This window comes from Bison bison, unplaced genomic scaffold, assembly GCF_000754665.1.
Source record: "Bison bison bison isolate TAMUID 2011002044 unplaced genomic scaffold, Bison_UMD1.0 scf7180017864066, whole genome shotgun sequence".
Classification (NCBI taxonomy): Eukaryota; Metazoa; Chordata; class Mammalia; order Artiodactyla; family Bovidae; genus Bison; species Bison bison.
In genome coordinates, this window is record NW_011494638.1 from 3,840,380 (window position 1) to 3,852,082 (window position 11,703).

Genomic DNA, 11,703 nt, shown 5'->3' on the forward strand with positions numbered 1-11,703 from the left:
AGTCAATGTGGTAGACCAATGGGGGCACCGGCACCCATTCAGGTGCAAGAGTAGGTGTCAGCGTACTGACAGGATCCTTCCTGCCCAACAACAGCACCACCTCACTCCATACACCTGAAGCCTTGGCTATTGTCTCTCATCTGCATCTGTGAACTGCTGTCCACATTAGCACTGGACCCCAGGCTTGCTACCCTTAAAAAGGCAGAGCTAGCTTTCTAAAGTTCATACTAGAGCATACATAATTTACATGTAACTTCTGAATAGCTTCCTCAGTGTTAATCAACTTCTTTAGCATCAAACAAGAGTCCTTTCACAATCAAACCCCTACTTTTTCTCCAGCCCAGTATCGTCTCTGTTGTTTTATCCGCTAGGAATAACTAATTATCTCCGGCGAGTCTCTTTCTTTACTTCACTCTCTTTTTCACAGGCCACACGCACTGCTGAAAATGAGAGGGCTGGTTCCAGTTCAAAGCCTTTCACCGACCTGAGCGCTCAGCCAGAAGTTCTGCATCTGCAGCCTATTAGCTCTCCCGATAGCATTTTGTTATTCTCCTTGCAGCAGGAAAAACAAACAGCTGTCCCTCCCACAGTCTCTGCCTTCCTCCCAAGGTCAAAGAGGCTCTCCCCCAGGTGACCCCCTGTGACCCCATGGAGTTCCTTCCTCTGCAGTGGCCTTGTCCTCCCAGTTGTCTAGTCTGGTCACCACCCTCCCGTTTCTGGCAGTTTCTGATAAACTACCTCATTCCCCATCCCCCTCTCCCTGTTCTGTCACGCTCTTCCCACGTCCTAGACCCAGTGCTTCACAATGGATGCCGGTTGCCAGTGATTTCCACGTTTGCTTTCTCCCACAGCATGTAGAACATTCATTGTGGGCCACTTTCAGCATCACTGTCAGGGGGCAGCTTCAGCTTTAGGGAGGAGGTTGCAGGTGTGATTTGGGGCTTTGGCTTCTCTCCCTATAATCTGCATTGGATCTCTCCCAAGCCATCCCCAGCAGACAGAATCGATGTGGAGACTGTGTTCACAGTGCAGATACAGCTCCCCTTTCAACCAGACTGCCATCCTTAAGCTCCTATCTGGCACAGATCTGGAATGCTGCTTAGTTTTTGGCACTGGGCTGTCTTAGAGGAATTTATTCCAAGACTAGAGTTGCCTATAGGAAGTAAGCTAATTTAGCACCTCCCTGGGTGAGCCACTCTTAGCTGCTTCTTCATTCCTTTTTGTGATGTCGAAGCATGACCCAGGCCCATTGATTCCAGTGGTGTCTGATACGTAGCACCAGCCCTTTGTGGCTATGTGAAATATGGTTGTTGTTAATTGAGATGTGCTGGAAGCATAAAATACACACTGTATATTGAAGACTTAGTATCAGATGATAAAAAACATTGTTAATTACATGTTGAAATGTTAATATTTTAGATATACTTCATTAAAATATCTTACTACTGCCAAATTCACTTACCTCTTTTTACTTTTAAAAATGTGCTACTAGAAAATTTAAAATTATATGTCACCTGCATTATATATTTTTTTATTTCTTAAAAATTTTTTAATTGAAGTATAATTGCTTTACCATGCTAAGTTTCTGCTGTATAATAATGTGAACTGTATTATATTTCTATTGGACAATGCTGGACTAGACCTTGGCTCAGTCTTAAATGTCTTAATATACCTTCCAAAGGCCTGCAGTGTATGCTGTGTGTTCCCTTTTTTCCATCCCTGGCAATGCTTAAATGAGTAATTAGATGTCTTGCTGATATACCCCAAATTTCTATCCACATTGTCCCCAGATGGCAATGGGGAAAGTATGTAAACTGACTCACAGGGCAACCACAGATATTCAGAGCTCTAGTAGGGACTGAGTTAACAGAGCTTTCTTTTTTCCCTTCTCACACTTCTTTTGAAGAATAAAACACTGAATTCCTCATAGCTTAAAATCACACATCATCAACACTTATTCATAAGCATTACAGCATTACAACACAGAGAAATACTGAAAAAGCAAACGTACTTGGCTACTCAGTCTTCATCACTGAGACTCTGGTCATCCCACTGGAGCTATTTCACTGTCTTCAAGTCTAGAAGTTTATGCTACACTTTGGCCTAATGCCCAGTGATGTAGTATTAACCACATCATTGATCTGGATTCTGTTTTTAAGTATAGCATTCATGAAAATCCTGTTTGTTTAAACAGATTATCCTTAGCACACTGTGCTCATTACCTGTTACTAACTGGAGAGAATATACTTGAGTTTCTGATTTATAAAATATATATATTAAAGAAAAAACAACTCTCAGGCAGGTATGAGGGTGTGCCTTGATAGTCATTATTCTTCATAAGAGAACTTAAATCAGAATCTGAACAATGAATTCAGATCAGCCTACAGCTGATCCTCAACAGCCTACAGTTATGGCTTTAACAACTGGTTAGCTTCCCAAGAACACTCTGCTCCAGAGTTTTGTGCCTGCTCTTGGCCTTTCAGTCCCCGGGGCATCTGAAGGTTCTCCCACCCCTCTCCTCTCTGGAGACTGAGAGCCAGCAAATAATCAACAGCTCTGGGCTGCAAACAGCTTTCTCTGCTTTTGGCTAGGGCTTATCTGGTGGCTCAGATGTTAAAGAATCCACCTGCAATGTGGGAGACCTATGTTCGACCCCTGCGTTGGGAAGATTCCCTGGAGAAGGAAATGGCAAACCACTCCAGTATTCTGACCTGGAGAATTTCATGGACAGAGAAGCCTGGCAGACTACAGTCCGTGGGGCCACAAAGAGTTGGACGGGACTGAGCAAATTTCACTTTCACTTGATTTGCACCCACATGGTGCTAGTGGTCAAGAACCCACCTGCAGGAGACTTAAAGAGATGCAGGTTCTATCCCTGAATCAGGAATATCCCCTGGAGGAGGGCATGGCAACCCACTCCAGTATTCTTGCCTGGAGAATTCCATGGACAGAGGAGCCTGGTGGGCTACAGTCAATGAGGTTGCAAAAGTTGGACATGACCTAAGAGACTTTGCATGCACACACACACTATCCTGAACATAACTTCACTGGAAGGAATACCAATTCTTCAAACAAACAAAAAGATCAGCGATGGTCTGTTTATATAATAAGGAAGCTTCTAAGGATGCATATGTATGTGCTCAGCCAGTGTTTGTTTTTATGTATTCTTTGTGTAAAAAGTACTATAAACCTATTACAATACAGTGTATATATAGCTCATTGTGTTAGCTGGGTACCTAGGCTAACTTGTTGGACTTATGAACAAATTGTGAACTTACGAATGTGCTCTCAGAACTCGTTTGCATGTAGGGAACTTACTGTAGTCATGTTTGTCAAGTATTTACGTGTTGGGAAGTGAACATATTAAAAATGTATACAAAGTCCCTGTTCTCAAACTGCCTACGTGTGTAGGAGAGAATTATGTAAACAAAGCAGAGCGAAAGAATGCAATTCATGCTACTGCTGCTGCTGCTAAGTCGCTTCAGTCGTGTCTGACTGTGCGACCCCATAGACAGCAGCCTACCAAGCTCCTCCGTCCCTGGGATTCTCCAGGCAAGAACACTGGAGTGGGTTGCCATTTCCTTCTCCAATGCATGAAAGTGAAAAGTGAAAATGAAGTCGCTCAGTCATGTCTGACTCTTCAAGACCCCATGCACTGCAGCCTACCAGGCTCCTCCATCCTTGAGAGTTTCCAGGCAAGCGTACTGGAGTGGGTTGCCATTGCCTTCTCCAGCAATTCATGCTACTATGTACCAAAGGCCAAGGCCACAGAACCCTTGTACTGGTCCAAAAGGAGGAGTGATTTTGCAAGTGGACATTAGCAGTTGCAGAGAAACTTTCAGTGATTAGGGACTGGAGGGTGTCCTGGTTTGGGGGGAGAGGAGGGTGCCTGAGTGGGGTACGATGGAAGGTGGAACTCACGCATTAAGCTGGGGACAGACTGCATTTCATGCCAGTGGGTTTGGGCTCCTTGCTTCTGCCTCTGGGGAGCTTTCAAAGGGTTTTTGGCACAGTAACCTGATCAGATTTGTCTACTAGAAAGGAAGCACAGGTGTGGGAGGGATGGATTGCATAGGATGGATAGCAGATGAAAAGACTGGGAGAACCCAAACACGCGGCTGATTTAGTGGTAAGTTTTAATGCTCAAGAAAAATACACAGGAATCTACTGAAGCCCACTATTCAGAATGAGGTCCTGACATTCTAACATTTAGTTTGTGTGCGTTAGTTGCTCAGTTGTGTCCGACTCTTTGTGATCCCATCGACTGTAGCCCACCAGGCTCTCTCTATGGGATTCCCCACGCATGAATACTGGAGTGGGTTGCCATTTCATTCTCCAGGGAATCCTCCAGACCCAGGGATCAAACCCGGGTCTCCTGAACTGCAGGCAGATTCTTTACCACTAGACCACCTGGGAAGCCCACAACACAGTTCAATATCCTTTATAAGAGGAATGTGTCTGCCATGTTGGACAGCAAAGCAAGGACTTCCCGTACAGGGAGACATGGTGAGGGCTAGCTACTGCCTGAGCTGGTAAGCACTGGAAGGGTGGGAGCAGGGAGGAAAGGGGTCTGCACCCCATAGATTAAAACTACAGTCTTGATTTTAATAGAAACAGAGCTAGAACAATACATTCCCAGCACTGATAGGGGTTGGGGTGTTGGATTCCCTTCTATCTGGGAAACTTCCAGGTATCCAGAGGAAGGATGAAAAGACACTTAGTTCTGAATTAAAACCTGGAACTCCTTTTATATAGAAACAATGTTATAAATGCATTATATGGCAGGCCTCTTGAATGAATTGTTCTTCAGTTGCTCAGTCAGGTCTGACTCTTTGCAACCCCATGGACTACAGCACACTAGGCTTCCCTGTCCTTCACTATCTCCCAGAATTTGATCAAACTCATGTTCATTGAGTTACTGAAGCCATCCAACCATCTCATCCTCTGTTGCCACCTTCTCCGCCTGCTCTCAATTTTTCCTAGCATCACTGTCTTTTCCAATGAGTTGACTCTTCGCATCAGGTAGCCAAAGTGTTGGACCTTCAGCATCAGTCCTTCCAATGAATATTCAAGGTTGATTTCCTTTAAGATTGACTGGTTTGATCTCCTTGCTGTCCAAGGGACTCTCGAGAGTCTTTTCCAGCATCACAGTCAGAAAGCATCAGTTCTTCGGTGCTCAGCTTTCTTTATAGTCCAACTCTCACATCCATACATGACTACTGGAAAAACAATAGCTTTGACTAGATGGACCTTTGTCGGCAAAGTAGTGTTTCTGCTTTTTAATATGCTAGGTTGGTCATAACTTTTCTTCCAAGGAGCAAGTGTCTTTTAATTTCATGGCTGCAGTAACTGTCCACAGTGATTTTGGAGCCCAAGAAAATAAAGTCTGTCACTGTTTCCATTTTTTCTCCATCTATTTGTCATGAAATGATGGGACCAGATGCCATGATCTTCATTTTTTGAATGCCGAGTTTTAAGCCAGCTTTTCCACTCTACTCTTTCACCTTTATCAAGGGGCTCTTTAGTTACTCTTTGCTTTCTGCCATTAGGATGGTGTCATCTGCATATCTGAGGTTATTGATATTTCTCCCAGCAGTCTTGATTCCAGCTTGTGCTTCATCCAGCCCGGCATTTCGCATGGTGTACTCTGCACATAAGTTAAATAAGCAGGGTAACAATATACAGCCTTAACGTACTCCTTTCTCAATTTGGAACCAGTCCATTGTTCCATGTCCAGTTCTAACTGTTACTTCTTAACCCGCATACAGGTTTCTCAAGAGGCAGGTAAGGTGGCCTGGTATTCCCATCTTTCTAAGAATTTTCCACAATTTGTTGTGATCCACACAGTAAAAGGCTTTAGCATAGTCAATGAAGCAGAAGTAGATGTTTTTTCTGGAATTCTCTTGCTTTTTCTATGATTTAGCAATATTAGTAATTTGATCTGTGGTTCCTCTGCCTTCTAAATTCAGCTTGCTGGAAGTTCCTGGTTCATGTACTGTTGAAGCCTAGCTTGAAGGATTTTGAGCATAATCTTACTAGCATGTGAAATGAGCACAACTGTATGGTAGTTTGAACATTCTTTGGCATTGCCCTTATTTGGAGTTGGAATGAAAACTGACCTTTTCCAGTACTGTGGCCACTGCTGAGTTTTCCAAATTTGCTGGTATATTGAGTGCAGTACTTTAACAGCCTCATCTTTTATGATTTGAAATAGCTCCTCCCCTGGCTTTGTTCGTAGTAATGCTTCTTAAGGCCCACTTGACTTCACACACCAGGATGTTTGGCTCAAGGTGAATGATCACACCATGATGGTTATCTGGTGTGTGTATAACTTTTTTATACAGTTCTTCTGTGTATTCTTGCCAGCTCTTCTTAATATCTTCCACTTCTGTTAGGTCCATACCATTTTTGTCCTTTATTGTGCCCATCTTGAATGAATAGCAAGTCTGAAATCTAGTACATTTGTGTACTATTACATTGTCTTCTGGATAATTTACTAACAACCAGATTTTGGGAACATGATTTGTCTGTAAAGTGGAGATTCTCTGCAGTTGAGTTTATAATCATGCTACGTCATCTGCTGTAAATTCAAGGTCATCTTGAGAATTCTTTGTGTTGCTGCAAAGAACTGTATCAGAAGCTATCACCAAGGATAATGGCTTGGAAACAGTTCTATTTGAAAAATAAGTCACAGTTTTTGGTTTTGCTAGAATAGAACTTTATTTATGGTATCAAGATTTTTTAAAACGGTTTTATATTTTAAAGTATGCAATAAATTTTGATACATTGATCTTGGTAATATTTTCCCATATGAGAAGATTTTAGAAAACAATGTCAAGTGGCTTATAATTCAAAAGAGTTGTTTGACTTGATAATTCTCTGGAATTTTAGATTATAAATAAAAAACGAAAACAAATAAAACCATTTAAATTAGGATGAAACATATTTGTAATACAATTTTATGTCCATTAAAATTTGTTTGATTACAGAGAAAATATAGGCTAAAATTATGTGCTTATAAGTTCTAAAAAAATGACATCCTTGCTTTAAGAAAATGACCCTATTTACTTCCAGCTGCAGAATGAGTTTTGAGATACTTTGCTGTTTGGGATGAGGGGCTGTGTTGCTTGATTCAGGCTCCTTTCAGACCATCACTGCATACCTGGAAAATGAAGCAGATGCTGGTCTGTGGCTGGGTGCTGGTGGGAGTGTCTGGTCTTATTAACATGCTGTTTTATCTAAGTCACAGAATCACCCAAGTGAATGAGTCAGATGAAAAGCAAGCTATATATTTTCTCAAGCTCTGAAATCTGCCATATTTGACAGAAGTGATATTTAAACAATCATGTGGTAAAATCATTTTTTAACAAAAGCAGTTTTCATGTTCAGTTCTATATAATGAGAACATTCCAAAATGCATTGGCTCATCTTAACACTACTTTGCTCATGTAGAGAAAATGAATTCTGATGGTAAGATCCATATACAGATAAAAATATGTATACATATATTTGTATATATTCAATACCAGAGATGATCCTTCCCTGTCTGTTAGCAGTCAATTCATGTTTAAATGAAGAGATTTCTCTTCAGGAGTGTGGTTCATGTTCACACCTGATTTGACAAAATCTGATGGCCAGCACAAAGTACCTTCTGATTGTATGAAACTTTACAGAGCATCTCTCTGGAACGGACAACAATCTTACATGACAATGAGAGCGTGCATGCGTGGTTATTTTCCTTTGACAGATGAAGAACCAGGAACCCAGAGAGGTGAAGTATGTTGCTTCAGTTTAAACATTTGGTAAGTGATAAAAGCAGGGCGTTTCCCCTGAATGCTGGTTAACACAGAAGAAGATAAGACAGAGGGTGCATGGATCTGTGAATTACTTTCTCTAACCTGGGCTGCTGATATGATGTTTGGAAAGTGGCTTTGCTTCTGTCACTTATGAGATCCCTACCAGGTGCTGAAAAGTACACATGGTATTAGACCCCAGCAAACTGTAACCAACAGCCGGATACACTTTTTACACCTCTTGGAGTGTGTGTGTGTGTGTATTTAAGAAGATTCATAACATATATTTACAATTATCCCTAAATCACCAAAATACCATATTGAGAAATAGCTTTAACTTTTTTCAAGAGCATTTTTCTCTACAATCATTCCAATTCAGGTATAAAATATATAAATACAGCCTTGGCACACTTTACCTTTGCAGATGCACTGGAACACTTTCCCTTTTGCCTTATTCTGCTCACCCTGACTTTTGATTGTTTCAAAATTCCTTTACACATCTCTAAGTTCCTTGAGGATGGGGATGGATTTCTTTGAAGCTGACAACTCTCACCCCTTGGCCTAGACAGAGCTATGCGTATCACAGGCATTCAGTAAACCTTTGTTGAATGCACGCACAGGATTTTTATGTACTTCTATTTAGCTAAAGTAGAAGTCTATCTCTAGCATTTTGCCTAAAGAGTTTTGGATTTATAGCAAAATATTTTCATAGTAAACAGTTTTTTAAAAAGCATAAGAAACATGGTAATAAATTTAAAATGATGCACTGTAACTATTCTTTGGTAATTTTTAACAAATTATTTGGTTTTTTTTGACTAAAGTGAAATACTAAAAATATAAAAATGCAACTACAGAAATTAGCTTAATCTGTAAACATAATAAACCCTGTAAACATATAAGTACTACATAATTGTGCAAGTGTAAAGAATGACTAGTAAAGGCAAGTATTATACATTTAACTTAGTTCTTCAAGGCATATTTAGGAATACTGCTTTGTCGAGCTTTAGTTTGAAGAAGGAATTCTTTTAACTAAATGAAAACAGTAGAGAGTAATGGCTCTATCAGTGAGCCATAGGATATGCAGGCAAGAGGGAGGCACTGATACCTTTCAACCTTCGCAAATCTGAATTTGCTTCACATGTCCTATGAACTACCTTGTTTAGTAAAACCGCGTACTAACAAAAGCCAAATACTTTTAAAATGAAGAAGTAAACAGCTTTTTGTAAGTGAATCAGTTGACTGAAAATATAGGTTACACACTTTCCAATATTTTTCCAAAAACCTGCTACTGCATGTGCAGTAGGCAGGTCTAAAAAATAATAACTAGCTGCAGGCAGCACTGAATATATTGTCGTGTACTCAGTATTGAAGTTTTTTTCCCCAAATTTCAGTTCTCCTTCTCAAAAAAATCACACTTTTCACACATGACACTTATCACAGGTATTCACAGTTATCATTTCAGTAGTTTAAGAAAGAACTGCCTGGCAAATACTGTAAAAGAGGTAAATCCAAGGACAAAACTCACGATTTCAGGCACACAGGACTTGGGTGTGAACTCAATCCTTGGGTGTGAACTCAAAATAGAACAAAACCACTATGTAAATGCAACACATTACTAAAATGAATGAAATAATGGAAAAGTTGTCATACTAGTTCTTCTAATTCGTTGACATGATTTTCTCCAATATCTGAGAAGCATCAATGGCCAAGGATTAGTAGTTCCTTGGAAAATTTTAAGTCAAGATCTTGCTTTAAAAAAAAGTGGCAGTAAAACACCATAAATGATTACTTAAAATCTAATCAACGCCATCAAAACCCTGAGTGTTCTCAATGGCCATCTGAAGTTTATCCCATAATTCTTCAAATGACTCATAGGGTGGCAAGTCCAGGCGATTAAAGCTGAAAGAACAGAGAGAGGCTGGTTATGACGGACAGTGACAAAGTGACAAAGCAAGCTCCCAGGGCAAACTATTCACAGTGCAGCTATTTGTGACAGAATGTTCCAACAACAGGACAAGACCTTTTCTCTTTAGGGAGAAGGAAGGTCTAGGATTGGACTCAAGGTGCGGACTCTCTTCCGGACTTCTTGGTGGTGACCTCTGACCTCCACCCTGACCTCCAAATGTTTGGGTTCCTGTCATTTGAACCTTCAAGAGGGAATGTTCTAGGCCTTTGTGGAATGGCTTATCATTCATGTGACGGAGGCAACATATCATCAACAGCTCAGATGTGTCTCTCCAGTGTTCAGCTACCTGGACTTAAAGCCCAAGCCTGCTTGGTAAAGAAACACCTGTTCCTGAGTTAGTCTTAATGTCTCTCCATCCTCTCCCTCCCATCCCCCACCTCCTTATCTGCCACCAACAAAGCACAGAGGGAACTAGACCTTCTGTGTCTAGACTGTGAAAGGACCTTCTCTCTCTGAGGACTTGGTTCTCTAGGGTCAAAGAAACTGCTTACCAGGTATGAGCTCTTGGCAGCTTCTCAGGTGTGCCCCACTGCTCAACTGTAAATGACTGTGGTCCGTTTGAGCCTACAAGGAAGAGAAGTTACTTTGGTTTCATTTAGCCTTTATAGGAGCTCCTGAACATTTCACAACTCACTTTTGCTAATGCAGAACTTAAAACACACAGATAATTCATCTAGTTTCTTTAAATTCGAAAGAAATAATGCTGTCTTGGGCTGATGACTTTACTGTCCAGCCACGAAATGAGGACTCCTATCAGTTCATCTGTATCACAGGTATCACTCTGACCTGTGGGGCATGTCTAATGGGACTTTTGCTGTTCCCCAGCCCTGCATTTCCATATACCACCTCTATCATAGGTACACAGAAAATGGGCGTTTTTTTGAGTTCCACTGAAAACAGCTTTAATTTTTTTCTGATTATTTTTCTCTATTGCTTTATTTTTTTGCAGTAAGATTATATAATAAAAGACGTAAAGATCACCTGAAATTCCACTGTTAAATCTAAGTAAACATCCTATCATTAATCTTTTTCTGCATATGCATAGAATTTTATGTGCATGTGTTCATTTATACATGCTACATTTTTCTCTTATTATGAACATTCTTAGAAACTTTTTCTTCCTTTGGAGTTTTATTCAATTATTCCTTTTGCAATTCTCAACATCCTTCAACCTCCCAGGTCATCAATGCTAACAACCTGATGAGTCACCTTCCATACTTTTCTCCATGTCTCAGACTCATATCCAAATATGTGTGTGAGAGTATAACTGTCAGAAGCAGTACTAAAAATACTATTTTCCATACTACTGTTTTCTCAAAAAGCACTGCTGTTCACACATCACCCATCACAATTATATCTACAGTTACAATTTCAGTACTTTTGTCATTGTATTTTCCATATTTTCCTGCCTCTTGATTCTCTCACCTGAACACTCCATTTGAAACACTCCTTATTAAGTCAACCAATATAAATATAACATACTTCTTCTTTCTTGGGGGGCTAAGCCACACTTCATATGGGATCCCAGTTCCACGAACAGGGCTCAAACCCGAGTGGAAGGGATCAAACCCCTGCAGTGCTAGTGTGAACTGCCAGGGAAGTCCCCGTAACATACTTTTTATTGGCTAGATAATACTGTATTGTAATATTAACATTCTGAAGCAACTTCTACTTCTTTTGTAAATTCATAAGAATTTGAATTTATAGTCTAACACTAATAACTCTGGACCTGTGTATGAGATACTGTGTTAGTCGCTTAGTCGTGTCTGAATCTTTGCGACCGCATGGACTGTAGCCAGCCAGGTCCCTCTGTCCATGGAATTTCCCAGGCAAGAATACTGGAGTGGATAGCCATTCCCTTCTCCGGAGGATCTTCCTGAACCAGAGGTCAAAGCTGGATCTCCTCCATCATAGGCAGATTCTTTACCATCTGAGCCACCAGGG

General features: G+C 40.7%; 1 protein-coding gene across 3 annotated transcripts in view; it reads right to left on the reverse strand.

Annotated features, from left to right (window-relative positions):
* Positions 1 to 6,694: 6,694 nt before the first annotated feature.
* The window catches only part of NEDD4 (neural precursor cell expressed, developmentally down-regulated 4, E3 ubiquitin protein ligase), a 144,959-nt gene continuing 139,950 nt past the window's right edge, over positions 6,695 to 11,703 (reverse strand). For all 3 annotated transcript variants that reach the window (XM_010836785.1, XM_010836787.1, XM_010836784.1), the window contains 2 exons: positions 10,251 to 10,323; positions 6,695 to 9,692 (listed from right to left, as the gene is read on the reverse strand). In XM_010836785.1, coding sequence (XP_010835087.1) covers positions 9,590 to 9,692; positions 10,251 to 10,323 — 176 coding nt within the window. In that variant the 3' untranslated portion in view covers positions 6,695 to 9,589. The remainder of the gene's footprint in view (positions 9,693 to 10,250; positions 10,324 to 11,703) is intronic.